This window comes from Diabrotica undecimpunctata, chromosome 5 (genome assembly GCF_040954645.1).
Source record: "Diabrotica undecimpunctata isolate CICGRU chromosome 5, icDiaUnde3, whole genome shotgun sequence".
NCBI lineage: Eukaryota > Metazoa > Arthropoda > Insecta > Coleoptera > Chrysomelidae > Diabrotica > Diabrotica undecimpunctata.
Window position 1 is genome coordinate 17,666,020 of NC_092807.1, and position 16,545 is coordinate 17,682,564.

The 16,545-nt window shown below is 32.5% G+C and overlaps 1 protein-coding gene across 3 annotated transcripts in view; it reads right to left on the bottom strand.

The window, feature by feature from the left end:
• The window catches only part of atos (atos homolog atossa), a 148,488-nt gene that overhangs the window by 37,370 nt on the left and 94,573 nt on the right, over positions 1-16,545 (bottom strand). For all 3 annotated transcript variants that reach the window (XM_072531597.1, XM_072531598.1, XM_072531596.1), the window contains one exon: positions 9,141-9,335. In XM_072531597.1, the coding sequence (XP_072387698.1) occupies positions 9,141-9,335 (195 nt within the window). The remainder of the gene's footprint in view (positions 1-9,140; positions 9,336-16,545) is intronic.

The following is a 16,545-nucleotide window of genomic DNA, read 5'->3' on the forward strand; positions in this document are numbered from 1 at the left end:
ATACTGAACAAAAAGAAATAAAAGAGAAATGTAAAGAGAAACGAGAGGCCTACACGAAGTACAAAACATCAAATACTCCAGAATCCCGAGACACCTATAGAAGAATACGAAATGAAACAAAGCATTTGATAAGAAGAACAAAAAATGAACACTGGGAACAGTTTACAAAAAGGATGAAAAGCGACCTCTACGGTACACAAAAACAAATATGGAGATTCATAAGAAACCAACGGAAAGAAATGGCAGAATTGAAGGAATACAATAACATAACAGCAAACGAATGGAAAAGATACCTGACGGAACTGTTTAAAGGAAAGGAAAATAATAATCAACACAATAACGTACCTGAACTAAGACACGAAATAGAAATCAGTTTTCAGGAAGTAGAGATAGTCATAAATTTACTCAAAAATAGAAAGTCATCAGGACCAGACAGAATAACCAACGAGCTTCTAAAACACGGAGGAGAAAGTATAACCCTAGAGATGACAAAACTTATCATCATCATTTAACCCGGATCTATCCACTGCTGGATATAGGTCTCCCTCAGTCTTTTCCATGTATTTCTGTTTTGTGCTGTTTGCATCCAATTTTTGTCGATCCGTTTTATGTCATCAGACCATCTTGTTGGTGGACGACCTCTACTTCGATGTGCCTCTTGTCTCGGTCTCCACTGTATTATTCGCTGTGTCCATCCAACACAATCTGGAAGAACAAACACCTAAGACAAGACACAAAAACAAGAATCTATAAAGCAGCAATTAGATCTATATTAACATACACGGCGGAGACAAGACCTGACACATCTAAAACGAGACGACTACTAGAAACAACAGAGATGAAAATACTTCGACGAATATAAGGGAAAAGTCTGTTGGATAGGGAGAGAAGCGAAAACATAAGAGGGGCATGCAATATAGAAGACATAAATGGATAGGTGACAAAACGGAAACAGGAGTGGAACGAACACATTAGTAGAATGGCAGAGAATAGCATAGTACGAATAGCACGAGATAAGTCACCAAATAGACGAAGAAGTATTGGCAGACCAAGAAAAAGATGGTGCGATAATTTAAATAATTTAGGGGGCTAATATTGAAGAAGAAACAGGCTTTAAAGCCTACATACAAGAAGGAAGAAGAAGAAGAAGAAGACTAAAAACCGGCACTTCGACACTCTGTAGAGTCTTGGGACAATGAGAACTTTTTTCATGACTAAAGTCTCTCTCTGCAAAGTTTCAGCCAATTTAACTGAAACCACTTTTACATAAGGAAATTGCCGGGTTATTCGTTAATTTCTTATTTGAATTGCTAATTTATATTTAATTAAAGATTTTTATTGTCTATAACATGTACTTTGGTCGCACGTACACTACATCGTTTGAGACAAATTAATTTAACATTTTTTCGGTAGGTACAAAGTACGTCTCTGCTCATTTAGCAATCAGTAATAAAACTCGTTATCGAAATAAACAGCTTTCCAATTTTCTATAATGTTATTTAAAGCTGGTTTTTATAATATTATTAATAAATACAGAATAAAAATGTATTACTCAACGAATTTTATGTTAACGGTTTTTATTTTCCTAATCAAAAATAGACTCAACACGAGTGCTGTCTTTTTAGTTTTTCATATAGCCATAAACACAAAAATATATAGACTTAAAGTACATTATTGATTTTCAAAATATGTTCCACCAAGATCGATACACTTTTGCATACGTTCAAACCAAATTGGTAAAACAGTTATTCCAGTCTTCAGTTGACACCTGCAAAATCGTTGTTTTAAAGGAATCGATAGCTTCTTCTGGCCATCATAAAAATAAAAAACATCTGACAAAAACATGAAAATATACATAATGTTTCATTAAAAATGAAGATGATGTCTATGTTAGACTTGCCTGAATCACTCTGTATATTTAAATTTATGTTTAAAAAGCGCACATTTTATATATAAAAGTCGACGGATCTACCCGAACAATTTTATTCCCTAAATGGTTTCTACCCTGTATAAAAGGAAGTATTCGCCTAGCCGCCACTGTCCTTTGTCTTTCTTTTTTGTTTCTTGGATCAGATGGCGCAGATCTTGTGACCTTTCAAATCTTTTATCAATTTCAGTTCCTTGTTGCTCAGGACTGTTATATGCCAGGTCACCATACTCAAAGTTCTCTTTCAGTTTTTATTCATGTACCATTTTCTCGCCAATTTTGTCTGTTATTCCGTGTATAAAAGAAAGGAACATGACGTGAATATGAGTAAAACGATGGGAAAAGTAGAATTATTTAGAATATCTTGAAAGTTAATGTCACTTATTGCTTTTATTGTGAATGTTTATGTAAATACTAACCGATTAAATAAAAAGGTTATATTTTTCTTCAAATTGAGATAAACAACTACGAGTATATTGCAATTGTTGACTATAGTAATCATATTTTTTAATTCTAAATATTTCTTATCAGTTTGAGCTTTCGTCGTGTCTATTGCATATTAAAACGTACTAATTATTTGTTTTAGACACGTGCAGATTTTTAATGCTTTTTTTTATTTTACATATAAAGAAATTGCTTTAAACCCTGATAAATGGAAGCGCAGATGATTTTTATCAATTTAAAACTTATATTTTTCTTAGATAGTCTAGACAGCGACCTTACTATGCCAATCAATATTCATGGATTTCAATGATTTCACAATATACCTATAATAGGCTGTACTGTACAATACGTTTTGCGTTTCGATAAGAAAAACACAATTTTATGGTTTGAAATACATTTTATTACTCAGTATAGTTTCCCTGAACATCAATGCACTTGTTCCAATGAGATTCCAATTTATGAATTGCATCCGTGAAGTGAGAATCTGGAAGGGCTGCATAATACGCTTCCACAACTGTTATGACCTCATCATTTGATGAAAAACTCTTTCCACGCTTATTTTTTTAAGTATTGAAACAGATGGAAGTCGCTAGGGGCTAAATCTGGTGAATACAGTGGATACTCTAACAATTCGAACTAAAATTCATGCATTTTAGCTTTTAGCCATTTTAAAATGCATATATGACACTTTCATTGTCCTGATTCAAAGTCTTCTTTCACGAATTTTTTCTTTCACCTGGTCTAAAACGTTACAATAATAGTCAGAATTTATTGTTTTACTAATATGCAAGTAATATACAAACAAAATTCCTTTTGTATCCCAAAAAACTGATGCTAACATCTTCTTGGCCGATTTATGAAGACGAACTCGTTTCGGAGTCGACGAACCAGGTTCACACCACACTTTAGCCTCTTGTTTTCATTCAGGATCATGGTGATCGACGCAAGTCTCATCCATAGTGATAATTCGACGCACAAAATCCAATTTATCCTTTCGAAAACGCACCAAATGTTGCTGAGAAAGTCGCATTCCGTTTTAACCACAGCTAACTGAAACCGAATCATCATCACCAATGGCGTTAAAACTTTTCGTGAGTCTTTATTGCGTTTACTATTGTCTTCTATGTTAGTCGGTCCTGTGCCACTATTTCCCATTGTCTCACTCCCATTTCTTCCACATCCTCCCTGACTGCATTTTTTCACCCTTTTCTAGGCTGTCCCATAGATCTTTTCACATCTGGTCTTCCCCAAAACACAATGTTTATAAGGCGATTGTTGTCACTGCGTATCACATGTCCTACCCACCAAATCAAATCATCATTCAATCCTCGCTTATTCGCAGCTGGACATAGATCTACCTCATAATTTTCCATCGCTTTGATCCACACGGATCTGTTGCATTGTTCTGCTTGTCATGGTCAACGTTTCTGCTCCGTAAGTCAACACTGGCAAAACACACTGAATAAAGGTTTTCCAAACCCAATACTTCAGTCAAAATATTACTTACATTGCCCAATGAGGGCTTCTACTAAATCTCTTTCAATTACTCGACGATTTTCCATTACGATATCTTGATGCTTTTGAAAGTCCTTGACGTGGATCATCTTCAAGGCTTGTACGACCACGTTTAAATTCAGCAATCCATTTTTCTACTGTACTAATTGCAGGATAAGAGTCCCTATATACTTTCAAAATTCGTTCATAAATTTTCTTTGCTTTTAAACCTTCCAAAAATAAAAATTTTCATAAACGTTGCTAACATGGAACTGTTTTTAAATAGCAATGTTTTGTGTAAAAATAGTTTCCCAAAAACATGTTGTTTTCAGAAAAGTGAATTCTCAGAACTTAACAATAATAAATCAGGCCAATTTGAGCGTGAGAATTCGGACACTCAGATTTTTTTTGTTTTTTGTTGGTGTTTAGATCAAAACTTGTTTAATTTGTTTGAATTGTACTTTATGCCTTATTAGGGATAACGTTTTTTTCTTGTTTGAACCTATTTATATGTTTTGTGCGAACAACAATACTTTTACACATACGTTTTGTTATTAATGTGAAATAGTGGCTTAGTATTAACTTAAGTTTATTGTGGTACTGTACCTGATTATAAGTTCGGTTGTAGGTTTTTGTATTGTCTTCTGTTTAAAACTTGCATTAAAAAAAATATGACACCAGAAGAAGTAGCACAAGCTGTTGCTCTACAGAATGATGGGCGGAGCATTCGTTACATCGCAAATGCTTTAGGAATTTATCGAAGTACAGTATTTGAGGCAATACAAAGATTTTGGGAAACAGGACAAAAGTCAAGTTGAAGATCGTACATTATCAGTACCAGTACTTGTTCAACGATTAAATGATCCATAGAAACACAGGTTCCGGGTATAGCGTTCGAAGACGCTTAAATGAATATGGATTAAGGTCCACAATACCTGTAATGGCTCTATTAACAGCAGATCATCGGAGGCAACGTTTACACTTCGCTCATGAACATCTTAATTGGGGTGTGGACGATTGGAGTGCTGTGCTTTTTATGGATGAATAAAGATTTAACAGATACTCATCAGATGGGCGGCCTTAGATATGGAGAAGAGCTGGTGAAAGTTACCAGCAATGTTGTTTTACTCCGAGAGTTCAATTTGGTGGAGTTAGTATAATGGTATGGGCAGGCATTTCCCTAGAGGCTCATACAGAACTTGTTACGATTCAAGAACAAAATTTGAACGCTCAACAGTATATTGAGCAATGTTTGGAAGATCATGTAGTGCCATTTGCCCCACTTGTTGGAGAAAACTTTCGTCTAATGCAAGATAATGCTCGTCCGCACATCGCAATAATAACACGGAATTACTTGGATGAAGTTGGGATTCGTTTATCATCATGGACCCCTAGAAGTGCAGACTTAAATCTAATAGAGCATGCATGGGATATTCTGGGACGACGTATTCGACGTAAGCATGGTGAGTTTGAAACCATGAATGATTTGGAGCAAGCAGTTCGTAACGAATGGGAGCAAATCCCTCAAGCAGACTTTGCTACCTTAATCCGAAGTATGCCTGATCGAATGAGAGCCGTAATTAGGGCTCGAGGACGTAATAGGGTAATACACTCTACTAAATATCGTTTTCCATAAAATATGTTTATATTAAAAAAAAAAAATTGTTTCTTTGCAGATTTTCAAATTTTTTGAATTGTTTATTTTTTTTTTTTCTGCATCACATTATTGAGCTGTAATAAATTTGACTTTTAAAATTTGTTTACCATTACATACTCAATTGGGAACATCTTAAACTTTTTTAAACGCTAGTTGTTAGGAAAAATTTGAGTTTCCGGTTAATTTTGCACCCCAGTGTATAAAAAACTAATATACTATAATTTACTGAAGAGGTATAACTAAATAAGGTCATATTTTGAATAATAAAAATAAAATATTTAAAAAAGTCCCGCATACTTTTCCAAACAAGCAATAAAGGTAAAACTGCCAGGCAAACATACATTTCCGCGTAAAATGTGCAATGCACATTAATTACGTATATCGAAAGGATATACCTATTTTAAATAACTTCTTATTAATACTATAAAAAAGGTTTTGCTGTCGAGTGTCTAGCGATAATTCAAAACAGTCGCAATTTCGTGAAATATACTTGTAATTAATCTCATTCACATTATCTTTTTTATATTACTAAAAATTGCAATAACAAAAATATAACGCTAATACATTTTTTGTATCAGCGCTATAGTTTTGAACAGAACATTCCATTTATCTCTCTCTACCTTTTACTTTCTAACAAAAAGTTTCCACCAGCTATATTATCAGAAAGGAAACCATGATTAAGTCGTTTATTAGAAACGAAATCGACCTTTACTTGAATTTCAGTATTGATTTCAGAACGTTAAGTAATAGATATACATTCTACTTCATAACATAACATAACATGTGTATAACTACAATATCATTAGGCATGTACGTGTGTTTTATTCAAATTTCAAGGCTTTATGCTAAAAACATTGCAGTCTACTGTTCCTTACCGTGCGTATGTGTGTTAATTGAAATCGTATATTATTTTGCGTCTTATCAGAGCAATAAATAAGCGCAAAAATATGTCAAGCTTTTTTGTTTAAATATTTAAGTCACATCAATCACGTTATTGGTGAGAAATAAATATTCAAGTTTGTTACAGTGGCTAAGATCTTCGTTCATTTGTTCGCCGCACCAGTTTTACTAATTAATTAATTTATAATCCAGTCAATGAAGGTAAAATACAGCGTAATGGTATAATTTTCTGAGCCTGCAGTGAGTTGCACCAAAATTTGGCTATGGGTTCTACTTACCCTTCTCGGGGGTAATTTTTTTATTAAAAATAACACCGAGAATGAATATACTAATCAATTTAAAGCAACTTTTGTCTTATACATTTTTTTTCAGTTAATCAAAATCAATACTTTGCGAATTATTAGTCATTATACAGTCTTTAAAATACAATTTTTTAATTAAAGATCTTTTTTGACAACTGTATCTAGTCATTTTAGTATTATTATTACTTCAATTGTGAATAATTATGACGATACAGTCATAAACGAAATGATCAATAGTGATCTCTTTGTGGGTCAATTTTGGATCAACAAAAATATTGGCGGGTTTTAAATGGCAAAGGTTTAGTCTATTCTTATTAAAGATAACCCAGAGGTCATAAAATGTATAAATATGACATTTTGCGAGACATCTCACATACATTTGTATATAAGTGTATTGATATAGTATTATATAATTAATAATGTGCTAAATAAAACATATGTATATGTACTTAAAGGTTGTCTTAATATTCTTAAGAAGCCATTTAATGATGAATAGGCTACTTATTATGTTCTTTAGAAATAAACTACAACGTTAAAGGAATTTTATTGTTCCATATGGTCAATAGACTCAAATATGATAAAACCGCAGAGTGCTACCATTTAAAGGGATGCATTTTATAAATGGGTGAATTAGTCCCTATGCACTAGGATGAATTTGGGTATGATGAATTCTATGCACTTTTCGTACATATATTTTTACAAAAAATTTAAAAAACAAAGCAAAAAAAAACACACGAAAAAACACGAGTTTTTTAGCCACATAACTTTTTTCCACGGGGGGACTCCTAAACCTGCAATTTACATGTGAATTTGAAGTTGATAAAAGCATTCCGTTTTTAGATATGCGAATTATTCATTATTCGCACACATGAGTACAGATTAGTCACTACCTGGTACAGAAAAGAAATGGCTAGCAACCGTTTCTTAAATTACCATTCGACACACCCAATCAGATACAAACTTAACCTCGTACACAGGTTGACACATCCTCTTTACAAAGAAGAATCTCTCACTCTACTGAAGTCCATTCTCATAAATAACTCCTATCCCGCACCCATCATCAATAAATTTCTTTATTCTAAAAGCTATGGTCAGTCTATTACTGAAACACCCAATGGGCTAACATTAGCGTCCATTTCTAATATATTCAATACAGATGAATAATTCACCGTTCACTCCTAAACAAACCACACAATATGCTTCGCTCCCGTACTTCTCACAAATCACGAACAAGCTTACCAAACTTTTCAAAAACACCTGTCAAAATAGACTTAAAAACCATCAGAACCGTAGGAAAGTTATTTTTGAAGACTAAAACTCCATTGGTCCCTTTAGAACAAACTAATAGTATCGTATATCAGATACCCTGTGCAGAGTGCAACGCCTGCTACATTGGCGAGACCCAGATAATACATCATGCCCCGTGAAAGTAAAAAACCATCCTTGGTCAGTACCCAGAACCGAAACTCTTTCCTTTCAAATGTAAAAGAGAAGATAAAGAAAAACGCCACCTTTGCAAGAAAAATCTTGCAAAACACAAGACACCCTGCAGATAGATCCAACTATAAGCTGATTGCTAAACCTTCAAAAGAATACTTAACAAACATTAAAACAACAATTAGAATTATTAAAACAACCCAAAAAACATATTCCATCTATATGGAAACCTGACGGAGGTTGCCGAAGGTTTCGAAATCAAACCAGATTGATTCCAAATCAACAGGTGATCAGAAACAACATATTACACCAAAGGAGATACAGGATATCATAAAAATACAGCTAGATCCTAACAAATCCCCAAGACATGACTTAATCATTGTGAAAATCATGAAAGAATAACTGCGAAAAAGTATACCTATGTTAACCAATTTGACAAAAGCAGTATAAAGCTATAATATATATATATATATATATATATATATATATATATATATATATATATATATATGTATATATATATATATATATATATATATATATATATATATATATATTTAAAATATATTCATAACAGGTGAATTGCAGAGGTTTTATCGGTCAATTATTGGCAAATGAAAGACGTCAACTACTTCATTGGTTTACTAGAATACGTTTCGCTTTTATTATTATTTAAAAGCATCCTCACTTCTCTACAAAATGTAATGATGTAAGAATATAAGTAAAAAACGAACAGAGTTTATACTACAAAACAATTTGTATTTTTTTTATAATGTTCTGAAAACTCTACGATAACTTAACATTAAAACTTAACAAACTAAACGAGAAAAAAACCAAAAGAGAAAGTTAATGAGAGTACCAATGTCTCCCTAACTAACAATATCGGCAAATAGTCATGGAAGCTACCCACGCCTAATTGGGGCACGGTACTCACGCAAGAAAAAGCTTAAGTATATTAATTCTGCAGTGTACTACTTACCAGTGAGTCAGCCAAGCCACAAGTATGTCCCTTATTAGCTCCCTTCACCAAGGTACAGTGGGGTCCTTCATAAAACTTCTTGGATTTGGAGTTGATACTGCCCGGGATTCGCCCCTCCGTCACCAACGTCGCCACCGACACCAGAACTTCTCCTTTCGTACTGCCTCCGTCTGTATTGAAATTTGTACTGTGCATCTGAAACAAAACGACATAACCTTAGGGACCTTATTAAAAGGAGACAATAAATAATTAATATTAAACAAATTATAAAATCGACCATAAATAAGAAAAGTTCTCTTAGTCTAGATAACCAAAATCTGATGTCATGATAAATAGTTCAGTTCTTATAGGTAGGGTCTTCAGTAGGTACAGTCCATCTAATTTACAAACCGTTGCACGTCATCGGCGTCATAGTCCGTGACGTCACATGATACCAACACGAAATATTTAGGCGGTAGATGTGTTCTTTTTAGAATCACTTTGCCGAGTACTCTGGCATTACAGCCACTAGACATATTTTATTATATACGCGTAGAAATAATATTTATAGATTTCTATTAATGTTAACTTAAAAAATACACAATAATATGTTTCATTTAATTTGTATAAATGCATTATAAAGCGTTTTTATGAAGAACAGTTGTTCGGAACACACTGTAACTATAATCGAACGAAGGTGATATTTTGGCATAAATTGGTAACACTTATTTGACAGTTGTGGTGTTGACACTGTAGTTTTGTTTTTATTATTTACTATTAATTAAACTATGTTGTTTTTTAAACAAGCGGCTCAAATTGTTTTTAACAAGATTTTTTTAAGTGTTGTTTTGTTTCTATTTATTTACATTAAATATTAATTTGTTTTGTTGTATAATACACTTTTGCAATAATTATGTGACCTATTTGATTTAAAATGGATTCAGGATTTTTTTATACTTTGGCAACTATGTCAACTTCGATCTCTGTCAATGATGATGACGTGCAACGGTTTGTAAATTAGATGGACTGTATAGGTCTTCTTCTTCTTCAAGTGCCATCTCCGCGGCGGAGGTCGGCAATCATCATAGCTATTCGAACTTTTGAGACGGCTGCTCTGAAAAGTTCATTTGATGTACATCCGTACCACTCTCTCAGGTTGCGCAGCCATGACATTCTACGCCTCCCTATGCTTCTCTTTCCTTTGATCTTTCCCTGCATGATCAGTTGGAGCAAGGTGTATTTCTCTCCACGTGTAATATGTCCGAGATATTCCAATTTTTTTGTTTTTATTGAATTTAAAATTTCCATTTCTTTGTTCATCCTTCTCAGAACCTCTTTGTTTGTGACGTGTTCTGTCCATGATATTTTCAGAATTCTTCTGTACACCCACAGCTCAAATGATTCCAGTTTTTTCATTGATGTAGCATTCAAGGTCCAAGATTCCATTCCATAAAATAAGGTCGAAAAAACATAGCACCTCGCCAACCTAACTCTTAGTTCCAGTTTTAAATCCCTGGTACATAGAACTCTTCTTATTTTGTTGAAATTTGCTCTAGCCTTTTCTATTCTTATTTTTATCTCCTGATTGTAATCATTTGTGGAGTTAATCATTGTTCCCAGGTATGCATATTTGTCCACTTGTTCGACGTTGGTTTCGTTTATTAGAAGATTCTCGTTATTTATTTGAGTTTTCGATATTCTCATAAATTTCGTCTTCTTGACATTCATTGTTAGACCATACTCTTTTCCATACTCTGCTATTCTGGTCACCAGTCTCTGAAGATCTTCAATGTTTTCGGCTAAAATCACAGTGTCGTCCGCATATCTAATGTTGTTAATGGGAACTTCATTTACCTTTATTCCAGCTGTTTCACCCCCAAGAGCTTTTTTCAGGACCTCTTCGGAGTAGGCGTTGAAAAGAATTGGCGACAATACGCATCCCTGTCTTACTCCACATCTAATTTCAATTTCTTCTGACAGCTGTTCGTTAACACGTACTTTTGCTCGCTGTTTATAGTATAAATTTGATATGATCCTGAGGTCGTTGTAATCAATCTTCTTTGATTTCAGGAAATTCATTAAATGTTTATGTCGTACTTTATCGAATGCTTTATTATAGTCAATAAAACATGCGTATATATCTTGATTGACGTCCAGGCATCTTTGTATTAGTATATTAAGTGAAAAAAGAGCTTCACGTGTTCCTAGGCCTTTGCGAAAACCAAATTGTGTATTATTAACGTCTATGTCCAGTTTGTGATATATTCGGTTATGGACGACTTTAAGTAGTAACTTTAGCGTATGAGACATTAAGCTAATGGTGCGGTAATCGCTGCATTCTCTTGCGTTTTTCTTTTTAGGGAGACAAATAAAAATAGATGTTAACCACTCTTTGGGTAATACGCCTGAACTATAAATTTGGTTCAAGAGTGTCACTAAAACATCAATGTGCTTCTCATCTAGAACTTTTAGGATTTCTATAGGAAGCATATCAGGTCCAGGGCTTTTCCCGCTCTTCATTGTTTTTAATGCGTGCAATATTTCTTCTTTTGTAATATATGGACCTATTTCTTCTGACGTAAGTTCTATGTGCTCCAGATCTCCTCTTTCATCATCGAACAATTCATCGATATATTCTGCCCATCTTTTATTTCTGCCCTGTATAGGTAGTTAAAAGTAATTGATGGATTCGACCGTTACTTGATGTAAATTCATTTTATGTAACTATAAAACACTGAAAACTTTGTTTTCAAAACTTCCACAAAATTTATTTTAAATTCTTATCACTACAGGTGTTTCGGCTGATTGCCTTTCTCAAGTGTAAACTCATGCCAAAAACAGATCACTTGAGAAATGCAATCAGCCGAAACAGCTGTAGTGATAAGAATTTAAAATAAATTTTGTGGAAGTTTTGAAAACAAAGTTTTCAGTGTTTTATTGTTACGTAGTTGAAAGTGTTTATTATAAAAAAAAATGATGGTACAGTAGATTAGCGCTAAGCGACATATGTTTTCTGTATTTTCAAAATTTAAACAATATATTTAAAATATAATAAAGTAATTTTTATTATTTATTTATTCTTTATATTTTAAACAAATTTTATTACATTAAAATAATTCAATAAATTATTGTCTTTGCTCCTAACGCCACCTGCTAACGTATTAACAAAGCATACGTTGTTTACTTCTGGGAGACCTGTCAAATTCGGAAGAAATATTAAATTAATAATAAATTATAAATTTATATAAATTTAATATAAATAAATATAAATAAATTTTATTATAAATTTAATTATTATATAAACTGAAATGAAACGAGAAGTGCCATAAAAATTCGTGGCGCTAGTTTCATGACGCTCGTTTCAGCATTTTGCTATAGGGAAAAAAGTAATGCAATACCAGTATAGAACCTTCGCTTCAAAAAAGTTTACAATTTTAAAGTACCTTCATTTTGTAAAATTTTGCAAAACAGTTAAATTTTCTATATTGAGCTGTTGGATGTTGAAACAACCTTTAGTCGGTGACATTTTCACTGACGTTTGCTTTTATTGGCGTAATTTAATTCTTTTATACATAAGTACTTGATATTTTGTATTACGATTTATTAATTTATGTCTTTTATAGATTAAAATCACATAAAGGAAAGAATTTAGACATATTACTTACATTCTAAATAGAAGCAGAACGCAGAGAACAAAAAAAAACATTAAAATCGAGTAAAACCACAAAACAACCTGTGATAGAGAACAGAAAGCAGAGAAAACATGTGAGGTTTTACAAATCTAATTTTACATAATTACCTTTACTGTTAAATAAATAACCAAGAACAACGTTTGTCCATAAAGACCAAAATTGTCACAATAATCAAAACCCTGTCTTTAGAGTAGACAACTTCCCCCATTTAAATTCAAATAAGATTTGGTAGATACGCCACTGTTTCCTTCAAAATTAAGTTGTTCTCCCGCAATGCATGTCTACTGTATTTATTTCCCATCCAGCAATAGAACAAGTAATTCGCGCGTGTAACCCGCCTCGCCAACGTACCTATTATTTAGTAATTATTTTATTATGTCAGTAAGCTGTAATAATTATAACAAAGTTAATTTTTCCGGACTTTCACCTGATATTATTTGTTTGTAGATAACCTCCTTTCACTTGCTTTTTACCTTCTCTTCTGATTGCAGCCGCTATCTTACGGTTACTGAGTTACAGTTACTGTATGGATCAAATTAGATTCGGTTAGGAAATGGTTTTGTTAAAATGTCAAACGGTCTAGGTAAAACGTCTCAATTAGTTTGAATAACAACGCAAAAAAGATACAAAATAAAATACTCGGGTATGGTCAATTAAAGTTAAATAAAAAGTTATAAATGCATTTTAAATAAAAATAAAAAATTACAGGACAGATTTCATTTTTTGTGGTACATGGAGAGGAAAAACGATTAGTCTTTCAAAAATTAATTAACATTCCTTAACATGTTAAACCAGCGGTCTCCAAACTGTCGATAGCGACAATAATTCAAAACAAATCAGACCCTGGTCGAAATATTCCAGACTTCTGAGGCAATGCGACTGCACGACGTTCAGCGAATGTTACCGATTCTTCTCGAATGTCTGTTTCAGATATAATAAGCTGCGGCGACGGAGCATTATGTCATGGTCATGTCAGTGTCAGTCTTTATTAAGTTACAATAAGTAGAAGTTCTATGTAAAACAGTTTAAAACGCAAAATGTGTGCGACGAAAAAAAGTAAAACGTAAGTGATTGGATTTTTGTTTATGTTCAAGGATAAGTGGATTTGCCTAGTTTATCAATCTTCAGTGGCATGGTCTACACGCGGGTTTTAGAAAGGCATTATAAAACCCTATATACAAACTATGAAAACTATTTTCAGTGAAAGAGTCAACTAAGAAGAGGAAAATTGCAGGATTTGAAAAGTAGTTTGGAGAGAGAGCGACGAAACAATGAGTGGCTGTAACAATGGCGTCTTTTAAAATTTCCTACATTATGACACAATACAAGAAACTTTTCGAGAACGGAACTAAAGTGACATAAGAACAGATTTATATCTGCTATAAAAGAGGACCAGTTATCCTGTCCAACTGTTACCAGAGGAATCGAGATCATGAGCAAAAATTTAGAACCCCAACTGAGAATCGATATTATGGAATTTATATACACTTCTTTGCAGTTTGATGAGTCCACCGATATTGGTCATCGTTCGATTGAACTCTATGATCATTTTTCCATGCGTGTTTCCCATACATATTTGAGATCTATCAAATTCTCTGTTTTTAATATAAGATTGATGTTCACCTATGCCAAAATTTAATGGTCTTAATATTTCACTTAAATAAAAATGATCGCATTCACAAAGTATTATATAAACACAATTCTTTGTTCTTTCTTGTTCAATGCTAGGTTTAGTTTTAGATAAAATAGATCTCAATGGTTTGTTGGTTTGAATGCTGTTGAAAATGAAATGATCGCATTCACAAAGTATTTTATAAATACAATTCTTTGTTCCTTCTTGTTCATTGTTAGATTTAGTTTTAGATATAATAGATCTCAATGTGTTTGTTGTTTTGAATGTTGCTGAAATGTTGATTATTTTTTATCGTTTTAAGTTTTTTTGATAATGCTTTTTGTGTATGGTATTGTTATTTTCTTCGTATTAATAAATAAACTTATTTTAAACTTAATTTGAGGCTTATTCCCAATAAAAATAGTAATTGTCAAATAATCAAATTTGATTTTTTTTAATTAAATATTAAGTAATCGTGTGGACAAAAAAATAAATTGCCTATTTGTCTAATTTACAAAATTCTTATAAGAGTTTTCAAAAACACATACAGGGTGAATTTTTTTTATGAACAAAACGAACTAATTTTTTCCAGTTTGATTCAGGTCCGGTTTGTTTGTTAAATGTTGAATTAAAAGTTTGTTCAAAAAAAAAATAATTCTTGCAAGAAAAGTTAAATTTTTTTACATGGATGGTTCACTTTTATTAACTTTTAATTTTTTAATTAAAAATTAAGTAATTGTGTGAGAAAAAAAATAAATATGGTATTTTAATTGCATATTTGTCTAATTTATAAAATTCTTATTTTTTTTTTAAAGAGTTTTTAAAAACCGTACACGAGGCGAAATTTTTGCTTGAACAAAACGAACTAATTTTTTAAAGCCACACCTGATTTTTTTCTAGTTTAAATAAATCAGTTGATAGGTGGTAAACTCTATTCACACTGCACATTCCCAACGTAAACAGCCTGGCACTCACGTGTTCTGACGGTATTCGCCTTCTGATTTGCCATGAGGCTACTAAATATGATTTATCGCCTTGAGCGAGCATGATTGTCATTTTACAGGTCCAAACTGCTCAGTCTGATTATATTCAAATTGTAGTGTGTTGGTTTATATAATATTTTGTAGGTTAATAAATTTTGTGTTTTGTAATGTTATTTTTGAGTTATTTACTGGTCCACGTGCTATTTTTTATAAGTTTTATAGTGTCTAGTAAACTCTTAGTATCCAAAAACAAAGTATGTATTCATCAAAAGTCAAAATAGCTTGTGGAATTCAGTTGGGTAAAGGTAAGAGAAACCAATATTTTAGTTTATTGATGTTTCGAAAAGTTTTATTTCCTTTTCGCGTGGTGAGATCAAAAAATATAGGTTTTGAAGACCCAATATTAAAAGTGCAACTGTTAGCTATTGTTAAGTAACATAAGGGACACTATAACACACATGATTGATAAGATAGCAAAAAGCCAAAACAAAATAGTTTTAAGGCTGCCTCCATACCTTGTGAGCTCAATCCGATTGAACTCATCTGGGCAGAAGTGAAAAATTATGTATCAGCCAAAAACAATATTTTAAACTTGAATTTATGATGCAATAAATAATATTACTTCAACTACATGGCATAAATGTGTATAACACGTTAAACAAAAAGTCGAATCCCAAATGTGAAAGCTGGATAACATAATAGAGACCAATATAGAACCAATAATAATAAATTCAGACATAGAAAGCACCACATGTAGCAAAATACTTTGTTATGTATATCTTAGTTAATAAATGTTTTATTTAAGCAAATTTTTCTTCAATGGGTGACTATTAAACTTCAAGAAATTCTTACATTCTTAGTTTCAAGAAATAAATATTTTTAAAAAACATATGGTACACCTCAGTACGACCCTGTTTGGCTTTCACGTGCAATTGTTTACGGGTGGGAATATGGAATGAACGTAGTAGTGTAACGTTTGATCAAAATAATGAGACATATCAAATTTACCGTTCAAAAGTTGTGATGAATAGAAATTTCAGTCAAAAGTCAGAACTCACCCTGTATATTATTAAACAATGAGAGCACACATTTTTTAATGGTCATTTGTTATTCCCCATAGGGGCTTCAATACGAGTAGG